Source organism: Brienomyrus brachyistius, chromosome 19 (assembly GCF_023856365.1).
Source record: "Brienomyrus brachyistius isolate T26 chromosome 19, BBRACH_0.4, whole genome shotgun sequence".
NCBI lineage: Eukaryota > Metazoa > Chordata > Actinopteri > Osteoglossiformes > Mormyridae > Brienomyrus > Brienomyrus brachyistius.
The window spans coordinates 2,327,025-2,348,196 of record NC_064551.1 but is presented as its reverse complement, the minus strand read 5'-3'; the positions used below and the strand labels follow the sequence as shown (position 1 = coordinate 2,348,196).

The 21,172-nt window shown below is 45.4% G+C and overlaps 3 protein-coding genes across 5 annotated transcripts; 1 reads left to right on the top strand and 2 right to left on the bottom strand.

The window, feature by feature from the left end:
- Positions 1–14: 14 nt before the first annotated feature.
- LOC125714966 (uncharacterized) lies at positions 15–14,505 on the bottom strand. 2 transcript variants are annotated; one of them, XM_048986138.1, is made up of 23 exons: positions 14,241–14,505; positions 13,681–13,758; positions 13,357–13,480; positions 13,134–13,236; positions 12,064–12,186; positions 11,821–11,937; positions 10,907–11,067; positions 10,409–10,555; positions 10,189–10,291; positions 9,683–9,811; positions 9,388–9,573; positions 8,945–9,204; positions 7,817–8,836; positions 7,638–7,750; positions 7,444–7,547; positions 5,442–6,995; positions 4,953–5,075; positions 4,056–4,184; positions 3,502–3,694; positions 3,013–3,137; positions 2,635–2,828; positions 2,122–2,255; positions 15–1,459 (listed from the first exon to the last, which is right to left on the bottom strand). In XM_048986138.1, exons 1-23 carry the CDS (start codon positions 14,257–14,259, stop codon positions 1,227–1,229), a joined length of 5,472 nt encoding a protein of 1,823 aa, XP_048842095.1. In that variant the 5' UTR covers positions 14,260–14,505; the 3' UTR covers positions 15–1,226. The 2 variants fall into 2 exon arrangements, with proteins under 2 accessions (XP_048842095.1, XP_048842096.1); XM_048986139.1 differs by having other exon boundaries at positions 13,681–13,755.
- Positions 14,506–15,857: 1,352 nt separating this feature from the next.
- On the bottom strand, positions 15,858–18,425 carry smim8 (small integral membrane protein 8). Of its 2 annotated transcripts, none has more exons than XM_048986148.1 (3): positions 18,316–18,425; positions 16,754–16,894; positions 15,858–16,318 (listed from the first exon to the last, which is right to left on the bottom strand). In XM_048986148.1, the coding sequence occupies exons 1-3, from the start codon at positions 18,322–18,324 to the stop codon at positions 16,160–16,162; spliced, it is 309 nt and encodes a 102-aa protein (XP_048842105.1). In that variant the 5' UTR covers positions 18,325–18,425; the 3' UTR covers positions 15,858–16,159. The 2 variants fall into 2 exon arrangements, with proteins under 2 accessions (XP_048842105.1, XP_048842106.1); XM_048986149.1 differs by lacking the exon at positions 18,316–18,425 and adding an exon at positions 17,143–17,286.
- On the top strand, positions 18,409–20,700 carry gjb7 (gap junction protein beta 7). The gene is made up of 2 exons (XM_048986147.1): positions 18,409–18,545; positions 19,184–20,700. Exon 2 carries the CDS (start codon positions 19,210–19,212, stop codon positions 19,960–19,962), a length of 753 nt encoding a protein of 250 aa, XP_048842104.1. The 5' UTR covers positions 18,409–18,545; positions 19,184–19,209; the 3' UTR covers positions 19,963–20,700.
- Positions 20,701–21,172: the final 472 nt, after the last annotated feature.

Here is a 21,172-nt window from a genome sequence, read left to right as displayed (position 1 = left end):
GAAAACCAGCAAGGTGCTTAAAATATTTTATTATAAAAAAGGTAAACAAACAAATGACATTTCAGTCGAGCAAAGCAAACACGTCTGTGGGGAAAGGAGATTCAGCCCAGCAGTGCTGGCGTTTTCACTAAATCAATTACTTCCACTGCTAAGAGACTTTGTGTCACTCTACATAAAATGTAATCTGATGATTTCTTGGTAAGACCTGAGACAGAGTTACGAAACATATTCAAAGCCAAGTCAGTGCCAGCACCGAAAGATAAAGAAAAAAAACTTCAGTGAGTACAGGGGTAAGTAAATACTGCTGAAAGGGCCATTGATTCACAGTAAAATGTGTCATTTTGGCAAAAAGATGTACAAAGTTTCAGGTTCTAGTATATTAGAAGTACCTACCTATTACCAAAAAACCCCAATTCTACTGTCGCAAATGCTGAAAACCAAACATTATGTAAAAAATGGAAAATCCAGTCAGAAAATGCACCACAGACTAAGCTGCAACTCAAAGAGGATTTTTGAAATACAGAGAATATGTACTGCGTTAATAAGTTACGAATAATTACCCAGTAAACCAAACCAAAACAGATGTTAATGGTACGAGTTAACACCTTCCAGCCTAGAAATAGTTCAGCTACCACCGTAAGCAGCATCAGTAAAACACACACACACTGTAATAAAAAATATATATATAAATATACAAACATTTTAAACCAATCTAGTCCTTGGTATGGCCAAGTGACCCCCACTGTTCGACAATCAACCCCATATGCACTTATCCAGCAGTCCCATAGTCAAAGGGGCGTATGGAATGAAATCAGTACCTTTCTGAGCTAAACGTTGAGGAGGTTTAACACTGTAGCTCAGCCCAAAAGTGTTAAATACCCCAAGTGCTCAGTGAGTGCGTCTGAAAAGCCTTTAAATAAGTATCGCGTACTGCTCATGAAGTATTAGTGTGGCACAAACACCAAATTGGACTTTAGAGGAGCTAATCAGTTCAGTTTTATAGGATTATATGTGTTCAATACCTCAAGGCTATTTTATTTAATATCCCCGATCCGGGCTATTCTAGCACTCGAGGCACTAATGTAAAACTTTGCTCACAGTGTTAACTGAACTGTCCAAACACTGGTTCCGCACAATTTAAAAGCTTTGCTTTAAAAACTTGGCCTGAGGGCTATTGCACTTGAACTGAGGAAACAATTTCTGGGCAAACAGGAGGGCTATGCTGTTCAGAAACACTTCCTGAAAACGATCTGGGGACCAAATTCCTCGTATTCCTCTTGGCTGATCCAGGCAGAGCCGAAGGAGGGCAGGCTGGCCAGCACAGCGCCCCCTGTCCACACGGAAGAGTCCCTGTCTGCTGGGCTCGTGACCCGGACACACTGGACAAGGTCCTCTGGTACCAAACTCCTGATCTCACTCTGTAGACGCAGGGGTAAACCAGCCAGCAGGGTGTTCCCTCCTGTGCCGCCAGACATTAAAAGATACGAGAAATTAAAGACAACGATCCGATTCAGATTTTTTAAATCAATGAACATCACAGGTACTTAAGGGCATTTTCCAAAGGCTACATGCCTGTTTCGGTTTTAAAATTTCAAAACGTACTACGGAGCCGTCTAACGTATCTGGTTAGTTATGATGTGAGCACTGTGAAGGCTGGTTCATACTTCCACGTACACATACATGATTTATGATGCGTTTGATGTTCGCGGAGGTGCACAGTGACAAATGGCCACTGCATTCCAAACACACTGCACATGATCGATTCACTAGCATCCAGTTTAAACACCAACATGGATGTTTTGGACAAGTGTTGGGGTAGTTTGAAAACCCTACAGACCATTTACAAGGTAATAAAACTGTTAGTTACATACATGTAAATGCGTGTGAGTGTGTGTGAGTGTGTGTGTGAGTGTGTGTGTGAGTGTGTGTGTGAGTGTGTGTGTGAGTGTGTGTGTGAGTGTGTGTGTGAGCCTGCAGACTTGTCCCGAATTGAGTATCTCACGCCAGCCAGCTGACCAAAGCGAGCTGGCTGTCTGAATTTTTAAAACAGAGAAATGGACATGCGAGTGTTACACTTCTGCAGAGATGTGTGGATCAGTCTTTAGCAGTTCAGTACTTTACCTGATAAGACTATGTTCCCTACGAAGCTTTTCCGTAGATCGATATCAGAGTGCAGGATGGATTTGAAAATACTCTCGTGCACGCCATAGTGATCCCGCCCGATCAGCTCCGGCCTGAAGAGAATTTCTGGTGCCCTTCAATAAACAGAACGACAGCGTTAGAGCAAATTTCCAAATGGGAAGCTGGAGTCATATCACTGGCACAAAGAGATGTTGAACCGGACTATGCATACAAGGTAAAGTCACGTCTGCTTTTGCTAGTGCCATACTTGGAGAGTTAGGGTTAGTGTCCCTGTGACTGGAAGGTTGTCGGTTCAAATCCCAGGGGTCGGCAGAGTGATGTCACTGTGCCCCCCCCAAAGAACGGCTCTTAAAGTGCACTTGCTCCAGGGACGTCTATGCCCTGCTTTCTAAACTGTACGTCATTAAACATGAGAACGTAAATCTTTACTTTCCCTATTCACCAATCAGCTGTAGAAGGGGTCTAATCAGGGCCGGAGAACCTGATCGCTACCTGAACCGTTCCGCTCCAATGGACACGACCCGGCCATCAGGCATAGTGTAAGATACGCCGTCATCGGGCGACATCATCACGCGGGAGATCTCCGCCTCGTAGTCCCGGGCCACATAGCAACACTGCTCCTTCACCTCCCGCACGATCTCCAGCTCGGCGGACGTGTTCATGGTGACGCCTCGCTCCTGCAGCAACTTCAAAAACATCCTCGCTGATGCAACTTGCGTCAAAGCACGTTTTTTTTTTGGGAATTTTAAAGAACAAAATCCACGAAAAGAAGAGAATAGCTACGTTTTGTGGCTGCTGACGAAATCTGCAAGGGAAACAGCGAAGTGCGACCAAATTTTGTAATGAACCCAAATCAGGGGGCAAGTCTACCTTTCTGAGGTGGAGTGTGACATCAGCACCAGCCAGGGTGAAGCGCTGCACTGCGTGCGGGAGGCAGTAGCCCTCAAACACTGGAACACTGTGACTCACTCCATCCCCAGAGTCGAACACCACACCTTCAGCAGAAGGAAGAAAAATGTTTACATAGCGCTACTCTGCAAGCCCACCACTAGGTGGCAGGACTCTAAAAAAACAAAACATTTAGCAGAAACCCGAGTGACATACAAATGGGGATCAGGGAGCAGTGTTCCAGGAGCAACTGGAGTTAAGGGCCTCGCTGAAGGGCCGAACAGTGGCATCGTGCTGCCAGGCAAGGCAGTCTACGTTATGGTAATAGATGGAAAGCTGCAGTGCCATAGAACGTTAGCACAGTCCTGCTAGTGCAGCTAACACCACTGGAATCGAAGCTACCGTTTGAGATCTTCAGCAAAAGGTCAAACGTGTGGCAGATGGCCTGTAGGTGTGTCCGGCAGAACGCACCGGTGGTCTTCCCCGCGGCGTAGAGCGCCAGCACGGCCTGCATGGCCACGTAGGTGTAGGGGACGCAGAAGGCCTCGAACATCAGCTCCACCATCCGCTGCCGGTTCTCAAGGGGACTCATAGCTGCCTCGGTCAGGAGCACCGGGTGGTCCTCAGGGGCCACACACAGCTGCTGGAAAGCGTGCTGCCAAATCTGAAGGCAGAGCAGGGATTAAAGGGGCAGGTCACCCCAAAACTGGAGCAGGATACATTTTAGAGGGACTTTAGTGCTCTCTGTGTATCTAGATTGGCAACTCCCAGCACAACGTCGGCCATAAAAACCCCAGGCTTCACTCGGATATAATGGGGATGAATGGCATTTTTTTCTGTGGTCTTTAAACCTAAACGGATAGCTATGTTTCAGAGGGTCTTCAGTGCTTGTTTCAGGGAAGTGAACCCCCTTTAAGACCCTTGGAGAACGGCCAGCTGTTCCTCGCAGGCTGGGACTGTGACAGACATGCGGAGCCATCATCACACATATGGAAGCGCTCTTCCTCTCGCACGGATCCGCTTACCTTCTCCATCTCATCCCAGTTCTGTACAATGCCATGCTTCATGGGGTACCTCAGGGCCAGAACCCCGCGCATGTGCTGTGCCTCATGTCCAATGTAAGTCTCTCGTTCTCCACACCAATTCATGACCTCCTGCAATTGCAGCCAAACCTACATTAATACCGCAAATACCACGCTGACCAGTCAGTCGAGACCAAATACCACGCTGACCAATCAGTCGAGACCAAATACCACGCTGACCAATCAGTCGAGACTAATCAGTCAAGATTAGACTGATTAACAGCATCCTGTACTGAAGAATTTGTAATGACGTTAACCAACTTAGCACTACAGAAACACTGATATAATCAAAGTTTGTCAAATGCACAACAGTATAGAATCAGCAGTAGATACAGGCAAATAAAATGAGTGATTATTGTGCCTCCCTGCAGAATAAACTTTCACAGTGCATTTCATTCCGATAATGTTCCCTAGGTTTGGACAGTATTACAGTCACACAGTATACCATGGTGTTTTGGGTATATTGCAGTATTTTTGTTTGGTGAAATTTATCGCTGACAAATTTTAACGTGGGGGATAAAATACTGGCCAAGCTTAGCTTAGCCGTGGCGTGTGCGGTTAGGACGACGTCATGAGAGTCACTTTTTACAGTAACGCTCGCTAACCATTTTAACTGTCTTTGGAGGGGGGGTTATGGTAAGTCATGAGTATATGCTGTTGTATTTTTTGTACTTCAAACCACATTAAACCTTTTTATGGTGACCATATTGGTTCAGAAGGTGCATTATCAGCTGGGTTGGATTAACTTGTGGTTCGGTCCGCATTCTGGACAGTGGTGTGAACTTTGATTTTTCCTGGTTAATGTAATTCAGGGGTTATCAAACAGGCAAATCTTCATACCTCATACTTGGGGACCCCGATAACAGTTGGAAACACGGCCGTTGGGAGGTCCTGATCTGCAAAGCCTGCCTTCATCAGTCCAGACCCAGTGTCCAGCACTACTGGAGTCTTGAATCCATAAATCTATAAATGAAAGCAAAACCCACTTTCCTGCGATTGTGGATGGAGCTGTAGGGTTTGCCACAAGAGGCCGTTTGGACATACACCAAAGATGACTGATTTTAATGAAAAACTGGCAGTGGGAGTGGGATGTAGCCTTATTTACCTCATTAATGCCTGGTAAAACCAGGTGAGATTCAGGGCTGCTTTAATGCACAGGCTCACCCAAGCCGCAGCCCAGGGGCCTCCGCTAAAACGGGGCAATCTTTCAATTACAAGCGTACTTCCCTAACCATTAAGCCCCCACTGCCCACAAAAAGCATCCACTGGGGCAGTTAACACCATTCATTAGCCTTGTGTTACGCTAAAGGGGCTGGAATCACATCCTACCTCTGCTGTGCTGTGCAGACTGACCGTGCTGACTGGGGACCTGCAACACTGGCTGCTCCCCTGCACCACGTACAGCAGCCTGCTGCTAGATGGATCTTCCTGCTCCATTAGTCTGTCGGGGGACAGATGCATCCCCGGGGGGCCGAGTCCTAATCCCCCCTCCTCACAGTCCAATCCCGGCTCTTTCCCCGAGCCACTCGGGATGCTGCATGCGGTCGGCATATCTGGGTCCTCAGAACTGGATTCATCTGGAACCACGGTGTTCGGTGGCGCCCCCTGCAGGCCGAGGCTTTCCGTTAGACGTAGGTCGTTATTGTTATTGCTGTTGCTGATGTTGTCCTCTGGACATGCGATTGCTGCGGCAGTTGCAGGTTTGTTTCTTCTCGCTTTCGGCTTCGGAGGAGTTCCAGGCTGCTGCCTTAAGCCAGGTTCAGGGCTGTCCTGCCGGCATCCAGGCGCATTGCTTTTTGGTTCCCCTTCAGAAGCACTTTGATTACCGTCAGGTTTGCAGAGCCAGGTCGTCTTTCTTGGCTTTGGCACTGGGGGCATCACTGTCTCACCCTCAGGGCTGAGATGTGGGCCTGGGTTCAGAGGGGGCTCTGAATTCAAAGACCCTACCCTGCCTACAAGCTGACTGTCGCTCTCCTCCAAGGGCAACTGCCCTAACTGTAAAGATGCTGATCCTTTGTCCTCATCCAAGTTGGGTCCCTCGGATCCCAAAAATCTCTGAATTCCTTTCCGGTCATTTCCGAGCGCACTCATTTTGGGGCTGCAAACACCAGAAGTAGGGCTGCTCAATGAGATAACGGAGTCCATTTTGTCACACAGGACGCCCAGATAAGCAGACATTTTGATGTCATCATTAATAGGCCTGTCCATTCCAAGGTCGTCGTCCGGGGACACGCCAGTGCGATCGGCGCCGTCCTGATTATTCCATCTTAGTGTAACACCATCTGTTTCAGAGAAGTGCTCATTCAAATGCTGAGCCGTGTTCAAATGCTCATCGTCAGGAAGCTGCTTCTTACAGGCTGACAGGAGATCGTCACACAGGGTGCTATCCTGCTTTGTTGTGAAGGTTCCGTCCATCACTGAACACCTGATGACTTTCCTACCACTATGTAACCTGTCCTTAAGGTTCTCCTTTGCAGTCTCATTCCTGAGATTCACTTTCTCCACCTCTTGCTTCTTATCCTGCTCTTGCAGAAAGACCTCCCTCTCCTGATTTGAGGTCTGTACGGCGCTTTGGTCCAACTGCTCTTCAGTCACAACCTCAGTCTCCTCAGACAGCCGCAGTTCACGGATCTTCAGGTTCTCCTCCATAATCTGCTCCTCCAGAACACGGAGGCCTCTCAGCTCTTCAAGTAGATCACATCTTCCAATTTGTTTACCGATTTCAGACACCCCTTGAGCATCACTTTGTCTGAGGTCACCATCATCACTCACTACACGTGCACAGGGACAGGAGCCATAGTCTGCACGTTCATCAGAACAGGTGAAGCAACTATCGTCAAATTCGACACCAGCTTCCAGCAGGTCTCTGGACAGCACGGCCACCTGCAAAGACAGACTTCATTAAACACATCAGCTTCCATCGTTACCCTTTTCTCCAAGTTCATTGGCTTCCACATTTCAAAATGGTCTCTTCCACATTGTAACAGAATCTGAATAACAGCTTCCTACAGTTTATATTTACCCAATGTATACAATCACCATATGTTATGGATTATTAGGACAAAATCAGGGCTTACAGGTGTAAAACTCAAGACAACCAGAAGACCGCATTAACAGACATTGACCACCTTAGAGCAAACTTTCCTGACACACTGACAAATACCACCAGTGACTGCAAGGGTTGTAGTTAATTGCGAGTTATCCCTGGAGCCGTGAAATGCTACCATGAATTTCCATAAGGTTTCTAATACAAGGAGGTAGTTTCTTAAATGGTAATGGCTGGTATATTCAGAAGACGTATATGCTGATGTTAGAGGGGATTTGACATTACTGCTCTGGGCTGGTCTTCACACTCAGACATGACCCATTGCCTGCTGCTGCTTTCAGTTTTCAGCAGAAGATCCAAAATCTCCTCCTGGGCAAGAACATTTTCTTCTTCCTGGAATGCAAATGAAATGCTTACAAAAGGGATCTTGGGTAACACAGGGCACCAAACAACCCACAACCGCTGTAGGACATCGGAACTTGCCTGTAGTATTTCAGCTGTCCGGTCAAGTATTGTTTCAACCTCCTGCAGTCCTTCTTGCTCTTTAAGGTCCCAGTCATTCAGAGATACATCGTCCAGACTGTTAACCAACCTGCAGCAAACTAGGGGTTAGTTAATTAAATCATGCGAGTTCACAGCACCTAAGTATGAAGGTTACCTTTCACTGGAATCTTGTTTAGTGTTGTGAAAGTCATACGTGTCCCAGAGGAGAGACGGAAAGCTGTCAGTCGAGTCGTCGGCCTTTTCCTGTGCGTCCGTTATGGTGCTAGACAAGAGATTGTAACGAAGGCTGGATCCAGAATCGTCAAAACTGTCCTGTGTTTGCAGGATGTCTGTTCTCGCCGGCGTCTCCCCTGTACCAAACGAGGCAGTCCGCTGCTCCTCTGCCGTGGACGTCGGAGAACTTTCACAAATCTCAGTCCGACTGGGCTGGTCCTGAGACTGGATGACACCCGTTGGATGTGAATCCTCTGCACTGGGCGCGATGGTGACCGTGTAGGAGTTCTCAAGGTCTTCCACGGGCAAACTAAGCCAGGGATTTTTGGGCAACGTTGCACGACGCTTCACTTTTATTTCAACGTTGAGAGAATCCACCGTTATCTTCGGAATGACCTGGATGCTGGCGTTCGAGGTGCCGCCCACGCGGGCAAACTCGAACTCCTCGCGTTCCTCGGAATCCGACACACTGGAAATGTTCTCCTCGTGGATGCGGGGCTGTCGATCGACAGGCCGGAAGGCCTCCTTGGCACCCCAGCTCTCTCTCCGCACCACCACATCCGTGTGGGTGCTTCCAGCTCCATCGAATCCAGAATCAAAGGAGCTGAGGGAGTGAGGTTTTCCAGAACTATGTACCATCCCTTGACCCAAGCCTGCAAGAGGCTGATGGGGCAACAGTCCCTCTCTCCCAGGATTCAGTCTGGTACCATTAGACAGGCCTTCATAGATGGGCCTGCTGTGCACATCCAGCATGGAACCAGAACCTCGGATCTCTCCCAGGTGACAGCATGTGCTTTCTGCACAGTTCATTTTCTCAGACTGTCCTGCGCTTACAGAGTCAACATGAGCCAGATCCCTCTGAGTGCCCCTGAGAAACTCATACTGCCACTGCAGCGCCACCTGAAGGTCATTTAGCGCTACAGCACCCGGCGAGGTCAGCAGCTTCCTGAGAATCATACACCTGCAGAAGTCACCAATTTCAGTTACTGGCTGCATCATGGTTATATATAAACTTTGCCTATTTAAATAACCAGAGCCTAAATTCCGAGCTCTTCAAAAAGCGACCCACCTATGAGAAAGCCACCTTCCATTCTGCTGAAGGTGAGGGTCTGAAATGACATTGGCGAGGTGAGCTAACTGAACGAGCTCCTCCATCTCTGGAGGTGGATTCTTCTTCAGGAAGTCGCAGACCGCTTGCTTCCAAGGTGGGGTCCTACTGGCCCTCATCACCCGCAGGCAGTGAAGCTTAGGGATACTGTCCTGGGTGCCGTTCCAGAGAAGGTCTTGGAAAAAGTTCTCGCACAGAACGACGTCGTACCAAGTTTTCGACTGTAGTTCAGGTAGCAAAACAAATAGCACAATTAGGATTTTCATAAGATACAGCTCATGTCAGAACAGTTAATACAGACACTAATGGCAAAAAACGTGATTCAGTAACAACTGAGGTTTGAAAGCTTAGGTCTATCTAAAGGAGATAACACCCAGTGATATCCAAAACCAGGAGATACCTACTTTGTTGTAGTAATAGTAGAAATCAGAGACAGCTTTTAGTGTCTGGTATGGCAAATCCAGAGCAGCCAAGAACTTCTCCTTCACACGGTCAAGTTGCATGATCCACTCTCCATGGGCTTGGATCTCCACAGGAGACATGCTCTCCGCCAACATGCGAAGCACATCATCGGCTCGGTGCACAAGGGCCTAGTGAAGAGATTCACAAACAGTTTTGGATGCATTTGCCAGACTGATTTTTAAATATGAATATTAATAAGAAGTCCTGAAGCTCTAAAGTGGCAGACATTGACCACACCATGGCAGGTCTGTAGACCGACGTCTCAAAGTCTGCCTTCAGACTCTGGGCTTTTTCCGCATCCTTGGCCATCTCGATTCTGTACGGTTGGAGCTTCTCCTGTGTGGTTTTGTCCATCAGGTCAATAATCTGTTACAGGAGCAGGAAACGGGTCAAAAACTGGACGTGGCTCTAGGAAAACATCTACACAGCTGACAGGTTAGAAAATTAGTAAAGTCAGGTTCAGGGATCTCAGTATTTGAAAAGAGTACGGAAAACTTTGGACTGCCGAGTTTTAGAATCCCCATACAATCTAATGGAGAATGTTCATTTAATTTGCAATATTTTTTGGCAATTAAAGCTTCTGGAAGCTTCACTAACATTTAAAATCTGGATTATTTGCCTTTTGGGCACAATTTAACTAAACTGGTTACTGGCTATTTTAGTACAGATCGCGTTACCCAAGATGAATGGACAAGCACTCATGCTATTCCCCACAAGCCCCAATCAGTCGCCGATCACACGACCTGCTTGGCTTCGTCACGCAGCTGCAGAATCCGCAGCTGAAGATGGGCTCGGGAGAATGCCTGCTGCCACAGCAGGTCCACCTTCTCCACAGCGGCCGTGATCCTTTGGAGAAGAAGGCGGCCACTTCAGTCCCGGGAGACGGGAGACAGGCTGTACCTTCCTTGCACCCTCACGTTCCTCCCCGCTTCGGTTCCGATACGACGTGCCATCACACCACACCTGTTGTAATTCTGCAGCATGTCGTACGCCGTGTGAGTGAAGAGCGCCGTTCCTGCCATGTCCTGGTAGCAGGGCTCGTTCTCAGGGAACCGCAGCTTTTCCACTATCTGCTCACAGTGTCTCAGCAGATCATCCAGACCGAGTTCCCTGCAGAAAAGGGCGACAGCCACCATCTGCACCATCATACAGCCACACTACCACCGAAGCCCTTTGGTATCCACTATAAATTAACACCATGTCATGGTCTACCGTCTAACATGACCACACTTAGGGGTTTTGACTATCGTTCGATGTCTTAAAGCATAAGGTGGGGTTTTACAGTAAATCGTTTTAAAAGCTGAAATCACATCAAAGTCTGCAGTTCAACATGCATTACATTAGGTTCAGTATAGGCCAGTGCTCTTGGGGGGAGACACTGAATAAATTCACAAGGCCTCGATATATCGGTTAAGGCCCACCAGTATTAAAAACGCCACTGTGTGCACTGCCAAGTGTCACCTCTGCAGCTGCTGAAATCTGGCTTCGTTTGCTGAGCAAAAGTCCTTCAGCTCCTTGACACTTGCAGGCACGGCCTGACGGGAGAGTGTGTGCAGGGTAGCGATGCAGGATGGGAGCCGGTGCACCACCGACAGAAACTCCTGGACAAATCCATCGATCTCCTGGAGATAGAAAGACAGCCTGCAACTTTCAGACAGACAGAGACAAATCACCCCTAATTAAATCCCTCCCCCGCTGCAGTCAACGACCTACAACTTATCCATACGTACAACAAAAGGCATCTCCCGAAAATGAAGATTAGCGAGATGCACTTGGAGTGAAATTTAATTAATAATCTGCTAGTCGTCAGTAGAATAGCAGCCATAACGTTATATGGCTTATTTTGACACAGGGCTGTCAAGACGAACTGTGATCTTGTGAATAATTCAGCCTTTTACATCAGCTGGGGAACACGTCCGATGGAGAGTGCACTTTCTGAGAGCAGCCTGCCTAACAACGCAGACATGATCAAACAGAGAAGGGGCTTCAGTCTTTCAGCTGCTAATGAGGTCAGATGGGAGACCTCAAGTGGGAGAGCTTCTCCAAGGTAACGGATAACGGGGGTAACATGGATAACAGGCCGGAAGCAACAGCTGTGATGGAAATCAATTCGAACAAGAAGCATCTCACATGTGACGCATCCAAAACAAAATAGCCTACGATCGCAACACAGCAGTTCAAACACACGCAGCAGGCTAACAGTGTGGAATCCCAGAGATGGACCGGCGACCCATTCAGGGTGTAACCTATCGGCCCCCATGATGCTCTCCAGGATAAGAATTTGGAAGATAGATGAGCAAATCAGGTACGACTTATGACAGTAACCCCCCCGCAGATGCATTCTTAAAACTACAAAAAAAAAAGAAGAAGATTACCTTTAAAAACGTTACCCAGCTTTGATGACAGTAAACAAGGTAACCGCCCAGTTCCGGTGTTAATTGGCTCCGATCAATGTAGTTATAGAGTTCAAAAACTTCTTTCAGAAAAACACTCTGTAAGGATATAAAGGAAGACTTACCAAGCGAAGCCATGAACATGCAGCGTGGGAGGACACATTTGCATGCATTACGGCTGTGATTCTAAGGAGCCCTCGATTTTACCGCGGAGGTGAACATTACCTTAAAGGGGGCGGAGCTTCCAGTCTTCGCGTGACCTGACATCAGCAGTTTCAGCAGTAACTTCAGCACATCTCTCTTTTTGGGCTGAACCACATAGAGTGTATGAACGGTTCTCTGGGGCAGCTGGAGGGACACGGAACCAAGGTCAGCGCACACTCTCTCTCGCTTGGTGATCGTTTCTGACATTTGTGCGCACAGCTGGCCACATACTTCCGCAGAGGCACATCCAGTCAAAAGGACCCCCAACCCACAGGAAGGTTACGTGGAGTCCACAAAGAGTTAGAGCCCTATTATTAACCTCAACACCGCCTGCACATTTTTGAGGAGATCCACTGGAAGATAACTAATCGCATGATGGTTTATACTGAAAGCATGTGACCTTGACTCTGGGCATGTGATAATTAAATTCTCATTCTTCTCTCCATCCTCATCATCATCATCAGTACCGCCCAGGACTGCAGTTCTCTTTATCAAACCAGGACCGATGCACCAAAGAACGACTTCCCACACACATCAGAAAAGGAGGGCTTTAACCATGTGGAAATGCCAGCTAAATTATATAATCAGATTTAGAAATGTCTGTAGAAGTTCACAGGCAAATTCTTGAACTGGCTGCGCTATATTAAAACATGCAGTGTCTTGTGATCAACCCTGCTACGTCGGGCCTGTCTTCAACAGGATGTCGGCAAACCAAACCATCACATTCCCCCCCTCCCCCAAGATTCCAGTCTGCAAAGCAGATAATCAGACTAAACTTGGGGGGGGGGAAACTAATTGAAAGAGAATATTTGGGAGAAAAACATTAATCCAACAAAAAAGGTTTACACTAGCTAATCTACTGGGAGCTCCGATATCCACTACAAAAATAGCAGGCCACATAAAAGGCTTTCATTAATACACCAGTGTCCTGAAATTAACTACTGAGAGGTTTAAATGATGCACAGTTAGTGTGTGTGCAGGACTCTATTCCTTTATGCCACATTGAAGTATTACAATACGACAGCATTTAGCGTTTGGTTCCTTGCAATAAGACAAACAGAAATGACTTGCAAAATATTCCATGAATTCACCTCCAGGAGCAGAAGAGTTTCGGCAACAAATCTAGCTGTGGTCAAGGCAGCATTCCTGAAGTCCACCACCACAGAAAGCAGAGTGCTCCTCTCCTGGTATTTACTGCAAGACAGGGGACAGTTAAGCAAGCAGGAGACACCGACAGCCACAAAAGTGGCACCACATACCCATGGGGAGGGAACCACATCAGCTATCCAAATGCCGGGGTGAATAAATGCTTACTTATGCAACTGCAAAAAGTAATTGATGAAATAAACAACTTCCTCCTTTTTCAGGTCAGATGTTAGCCTGCTTTGCAGTGCTACTGGAAAGAACACTACTGGACATCCTTGCTGGTCAAAGGCACCTGTTGGAAGATCACACACACAAGAAACGGCTTACTAATTTACTTTTAAACGTGGCTGAGGGGTGATAGGCATGAAAACCTTAAGAACTGTAAGCGCCAGAGATATTTTAAAGCGGTAAGCACGTTATATCTTCCATTGCTTGGTCATGGCGTCACGATACACGGTGCCTAAATAAACTTTAAAAAAAAAGGGAAAATACCGGGGAACGTGACTGCCCCAGAGCACAGCACATGATCCGCAGGCAGGGAGTGGGTGGAGGTAGACTTGCGGAACTCTGCTAGGACAAAAAAATAAATAAATAAAGGAGACTGGTAAAACTCGAAAAACATTCAATTCAATCCAACTTTATCGTCGTTATACAACGTCTGACAAGTGTGCAAGGAAATGGATGAAATAAAGCACTGTAATAGAGCGATGCGTCTGTCATGTCACAATGAACATTAATACTGGAGAATATTTTACGTGCAAAGCACATTTTCAGGATCCCCGCTAATAAAGAGCACAGCCTTCTCCCCCAGTAACACAGGCTCCCGTTGGGTTAAATAATGAAGGAGGATCCAGAAGGGACCAGCAATATCGATCCCTTACCTGCTGAAACACAGTGGTATCGGTCTGCACTGCAAACTCAGGCATGACGCCTAATTCAGCATTAGAATTAACACATTTCATGCGTTTAAGAATTTTTAAAAATATATACGCAGGCGTAACAAACAGCAAATCTCTACTGACAGCGGAACACACTTGCTTTAAGTTTCTTACCTGTCGCGTTGCTGCTCATCGTGTGACTGTATTCAATCGCAAGTTACCAAAACGGAAAACAGGCTCCCACCGCAATCGCCGTGCCGACGGTAAAGTGTAATTTAAGAGGCGTGGAAAAGGGTCCGGCCGCCCCCTCGCCAGTCACATTTTACGGGAAAAGCCTGGGTCAGGTCTGCGTGTCCGACGGGGGACGGCGGCTGCTCCGCCATGTTGCGCGAGTTGGGCTGCGAAGCGTGCGGCTGAATGGACACTTTAAATGGGGGGGGGGGGGGATCGAACTGCTTTATAACATCCCAAAAGGGGGAGGGAGGCGTGGCGGGGGGGGGATGCTGGCGGCATGGTGCGCCTTTCTGCTCTGGGCACTCATTTAAATATTTCCTTCAGATTTCCTTCAGTATTATTGTTGTTAATAAAATTAAAACATAAAAGCACAGAATTAACTAACCAACTGATTACAGTTCTATGGCAAACTCGCGAAGTCCGTGGAACTGATCTGAGGATTTCCTGTATGTTGTTTTAAAGATGAACTTGAATAATGAAATGAATCTGTAGTGAGCAGAAGTTTTTAATGCTTACTCTGTATATTTGTGTGTTTTGTTAGTCTTTTGGTTACATTATTCTACATATAATAAGGAAATACAGTTTGCGTTGCTGATGACGTAACAGCAGTCTGGATTCTTCTCTAGTGACCTGTTTGCCTAGTATAGCTGGACAGAGTTAATTTACTCAACACCTCTCAAGGGTGTAGGTTGGCATTCAGCATTGGTAGGGGCCAAATCAGCCCCGAACCGTCCACCCCCCCCCCCCGTAACAGCCACGGTACCCAAACCTACACCTCTCTCACACCTACACTCCTGATAGACACAATTACACGTTGGGGCTGGACCAGATTAATTAAGATGTTCTCCTCCTTCATATTGCACAGAAACTCGTTCAACTGTAGTTTTGGTATGAGCAGGCAGTGAAGCGTTCCGTTTATACACCCACAATACTCCGAATCACAAACAACTAAATTAAAACAGGAATACAATAAATTAACTCACCCGTAAATACTTTTTTTGAATAGCTGTGTGGCGTGTAATTGCAGCCAGTAAGTATTTACCTAACGTGAAGTCAGGACAATCAAGATTCTTTATTGTCATTGTAAATGACAGTCCAATAAAACTGTAGTAGATCATTCTCTGTAAATCCCTCCTCCACCTCTGACCCTCCTTCCCGTGGCAGCTACCTCGGCTGATGTTCTCCACACTTGCAGCAGTTTAGTTGCCCGGTCCCCGAGATAAAAAAAAAGACTTGTATTTTGTAGTCTAACTTTGCCAGTTTTTTTTCCCATCTCCTGTGCGTCAATACTCACAGAATAGTGATCTCATCCTGGTCTTTGTTTTAAAACATAATGTTTTTTTTTTTCATTCTAAAGTAAAAAAAAAACGGTTAGATATTGATAACTACAAACTATATTTAAATAAGGACAAATAGCGGTTATAGATAAAGTCGGAATTGTTTACAGCCATATAACAGAAACAGCTGTAGCACTACATTCTCACCTGGAAAGACCTGAATGGTTTTTTAAAAGCTGCTCAGTAATTTTACAATAAACAGTCGTGCTTAAAAACCAGATCATTTACACAAAGTATGCCATTTTTATTTAGCTTATAACTGAGAAATGAAAAAGGTATTTGCAGCATTCACACACACATCATTCCTTACAAAGGAAGCTATCACCTAACAAACTTAAATAAATGGCAGGTACTTTTTACTCTGAATCTTCATGGTTTTGTCTCACCATCTATTAAACAAAAAAAAAGTTTACATTAATTTCCATCGTGTTTCATCTTCATTATGGGATGCAGTGCACTTTAAGAGCTGGTTTCTTTGAGAACGCTGGTCTTCATCGACTTTTACATTGTCGTTTAACATGTTCAGTCCCACTTGGATGTCTTTCGTCTCATGTGTCGCTCACCCTGGCTGTCAATGGCTTCGTACAGCTCTTGGTTATTCTCTTTGACGGCGTGAAGATATCCGAGATATCCCACACACAGCGATATCGCAATCAGTCCCAAGGCCATGACAGGCTTATTCTACAGAAGAGGAATGACGCTGCTTTAAATATATTTTCATGTGTAGGTTATAGATGCAGTCATACAGTATATTACTTTATGTAAAACAAAAACTATTTTACATATTATCAGACCTTACTATAATTAACAACAAATATTTTTCGATTGATGATTCTTTGCCACTCTCACTTGATTCAATATGAAAACAGAGGAATTGAAGCAATCATTAATTGGAGGGGCAAATGTGTCATGTTTCAGTGACAGAAGTCTACGGTTCTATAATTAAAAGGATCACCACATACGACATTTACATAAGAGTATTACAAATACTTTGTGAAAGCCCTGCAGTCAAAACTAAAAACATTCGTCCGAGAGGACCTATAACACTAAAATCTCCGACACTGTAATGGTCTCTGAACCTCTATGGCTTAAATATGCAATAACCTGAGGCCTTACGGGTTTTATGAAGAGCTCTGGGTTCACGGCCCGGAAGAGAGTGGTGGTCTTGGCCGCCCTCAAACCCGGCGCCTTCAATCTGCTCTCATTCGAGGTCTCTACTTTATGGCTTCCTTGTTCAGCAGACGGCATTGTTACAATCTGACGACAGCACATGGAAGAAGTTAGACAGATCCCACCCAAAACCGGCTACTAAAGACAAGCCTTTAATAGGATAAACGTTCATACGGGGAGTTAACATTATAAACAACGATCGCCGAGGAAATGTCATGCAGCTTAAGAGGAGGCTGGCACCGTGATTGATAATGAGATACGACACGGCTGCAGCCAAGACAAACTACGAAACATGTATACATATGCAGTTTACAAACTAGATTAAATAAAAGTACCGTCCAACCGGTTGGGTGACCTGCACCTTCTCATGGTCCTCGGAAGTACAGAGCAAACGACAAAAAAAAGAGAGTCGCGCAGCCGCACACGGACACTGTAGCAAATTATAGCGCCACCCGCCGTTCGGAATGGAGACGTGCGCGAAGAGCCGGAGACGCTGACTTTAATGCGCGCCGGGTAACATTCGTACGACGCGGTAATCCGACCAAGTCTTTCTAGGGAGGCGTTTTGGTCCGGAACGACACAAACGTATAAACGAAAAAAGTCACGGAAATAATGTTCCACAATGCAATGAGGAGGAATTAACCCCCTTAGAAATTTAACTATTTATTATAGCTCGTCTACAGAGGAGGTACAGGGACGAAGCTAAGAAAATAATTAAAGGTTCAACCCAAGCCAACAACAGTTTTTTTTTCTCTCTGATACAGTCGGACTGAAGCCCAACAGTGAGATTCAGACCGTCCTTGCGGCAAACGCACAGTCCTAATAGCTAACACATGCAACTTTACGCACTTTATACTGTTCATCTCCTTTCATTTTACATCTTCTTCATCACTAACTTTTGTAATTACTTTGCCTGTATTTAACGCGTAGGTTGTCCCACATAAGACGCGGGAATGAAACGCACGTACAAGTGAACAGAAAGGCTGTTGCTTAATGAAAAGACCCGTACACTCTCATAACTAATTTATCATCTGGATCAATTACTTCCTTTGCAACTGACATTAAAATTTCAAGAGAAGTCTCCAGTTATCTAAAACACATTTACAAAAAAATGACAATAACTACTTTAACCGCAGTATTTTCGATTAGCATCCACTCTACGGCGCACTTATAGCTTATAATTACTACTGAGGCTGATGTCGGCCGCCTGACACGGATAGTAAGCGACGCTCGAGCCTAAGCATCAGCACAGACTATACTCTGCCATGGCAGCTTCTGTCCTCGTGCAAATAACACTCTTCACAGAAATACAAGTGATTCCTCGATAAAAAAAATAAATCAATTTAATAAAAGTACATTTTTAGATCTAAAGCGAGCGCTATCCTGCCTTTATAAGTGATAGGCTATTACTAGACCAAAGACAATGTTGCTTTATCTGTTGGTCTATTTGCCATCACGCAACTAGTAATATTCCCTTAAATTAACCAGATTCTAGATTAACTCTTTACCCATATCATAGGAAGTATTCTCCTTCCTATTTCCCAATGAACGCCTATAATTGCGGCTGCCGCGGCGGCTCCTTGACTACGGTATAGGTGTGGCGTCCGGCAGGTGTATTTGACATACAAATAGTGTGACAAGGACGAAGAGACACGCACACTGTTGCTACCTCCATGTCCTGCTCCGCAAGCGACACAAGAGGAAGAAAATATTTTAGTCAGAAGAACCTCACTGAAAGGTAAATATCCTTTCATTCTATTTCAATCGGTTTCTCCTTATTAAGAAAAAGATGTTCTAAACATAAACTGTAAATATCCTCATATGTCTATTCTACAGTTTTCAGTCGGTTGTCGGGAAACATCACTCGTACATTAAACAAACATGGAGTAATTAATACATTCGGTGGCACAGGTATAACTAAACTGTGAAACGTATAGTCCTATATAAGAAACGTGATATTATATTTGAAACATCACTACACTATATAGTGCCAAAAATAGTATAAACACCTAACAGGCAAGTGAAGCAACTTCCACTTTATGCCTGCGGTCGCCTTCCCCTGCCGGAAAAAAATAATGATGAAACCTATACAAGCAACAAGTGAGTCAGTGGTAAATAACGAGAGACACTCCACCACTAATTAATGCTACAGACAAACACCCAATAAAGGTATGACCGTAGGCTCCGGACTAAACTGAAAATATCATCGGGAAATTTGTGATGATCTGATCTTCTTTACATGTTGCGCGTTGTCCCAAAGCATCCCGGCCCCAGGACTGAGATAAACACGACGAACTATTAATTACTAATTTACTATGCGTTTTGATTTAGCAAAACAACCGAAAAAATTAACCCTGTGTTTCTTTTTTGTTCAAGGGTCAGTGAGAGGATATAGTTAAAGAATGAACTGGGGGTTCCTGGAGAATATCTTGAGCGGGGTCAACAAGTACTCTACAGTGATCGGGCGAATCTGGCTCTCCGTGGTCTTCATCTTCCGCATCCTGGTATTCGTGGCTGCCGCGGAGGATGTGTGGAAAGACGAGCACAAGGACTTCGTATGCAACACGCAGCAGCCGGGATGCCATAACGTCTGCTTCGACTACTTCTTCCCGATGTCGCAGGTGCGCCTGTGGTCCCTACAGCTGATCATGGTGTCCACGCCGTCACTTCTTGTGGCTCTGCACGTCGCTTACCGCGACTACCGGGAAAAGAGGCACAGAAAAAAGCTTTACGAAGATAAGAGCAGCATCGACGGCGGCTTGCTCTGCACCTACCTCTTCAGCCTGCTTTTCAAGACTGCCTTCGAGGTGGGCTTTCTGGTGGCTTTTTACAAACTGTACAGTGGCTTCCAGGCTCCCAGTCTCCTCCAGTGCAGTACGAGCCCTTGCCCCAACACCGTGGACTGCTATGTGTCCAGGGCTACCGAGAAAAAGGTGTTCCTCTACATCATGACCAGCGCGTCTGTGATCTGCATCATCCTGAACATCACTGAGATGATATACATTTTATCCAGGCAGTGCTGGAAAAGCTTCAGCAAGCGCTACACCCCAGTCAAAAAATCCCATTGCCGCTGTCACCATCACAGCAGTGATAAAATCAGCACGTCATCATCGAACCCCATAACGTCCATCAAACTGACTAGTCCATCTACTTAAGCCTAATCGCCCTAAGGAATTCATTACAGATACCTTGGCTGCAGTCTGCCTTTCGCGTCTATGCACTTCCTTATGTCAGAGATAATTTAGTTTCGCTCTTCACTGGTTTGTTAAGTATAATTGTATTTTTGTCTGTCGTGAAATAGGTCTTTCTGTTTACGGGAACATGAAGCTGACCCAGCCTATACGGAATTAAGAGCTCAGATTACCTTTGCCAGTCTCCAAACCAAACAAAAGGTTTCCGACGCTATACAGCGTGACGAGAGGATGGCATTCGAAAGTCACACGGTTTCTCAACCCTCAGAACTGGAAGATTTGGTATCCCATAATGCACTGCTTACAGCTGTATCCCCATCAAAAGTGAATCATCCCCATACGATGTGAGTGAATCTGGATACTGGTGGTAGGTATTTAAGAGTTAAACAGCTAAACAGCTGGAAGTTTAAGCGCTCAGATGTAGCCCTGGGGAACTCGTGCAGAGGCTGGAACTTTAACCCTAATTTATAAAACTGAAAACTATGTTATCCGAATTTGTTTTTCCACGATGCATAAAAAGTGTTATCTGATTAAGGAAAATACTTTTAAAACCATCTACAAATTATACCAATTGTTAATGAACTCGGGTCCCATATTGACACACCAGAGAGACGCACACAACTGTGTCCAATAAGAGACTAAAGAAATCATCAAAACTATTCTGTATTAAAAGCTTTACAATAAAGATTGCATATAAAGACACTGAAATGTAGATTCATATTTATATTCCAAATCAAACTGTATGGACACACACAGTAGTGAGTTCGTGAACTGCCAGAATTTATCTGGCTACAGTAATGGTTGCAGTCATATTCATAATGGTGTGAGAGAAAGGTATACTACAACATATGGAAATGGAATAAATATGAATTTGGTGGGGGGAAAACTGCAAAAGTGGAGAAACATACAAATACAGGAAACGTGAAATAAGTAGTAAAATGTGGTTTAACCGGACTTACAGAATGCTGATGGAAGTAGTTCGCATTACACATGTACACGCACACAGGCACACGCGCACACGAGTACTGTCTACAGCTTCTGATTTACAAGATCTTACAAGAACGATGAGTCACAAATTTTACACAACACTATATCCAACTGTTTACATAAGTTTTGTTACCAAAAGGAAAAAAAAAAAAAAAAAACAAAAATCCCACAGGGATATTAAAACTTC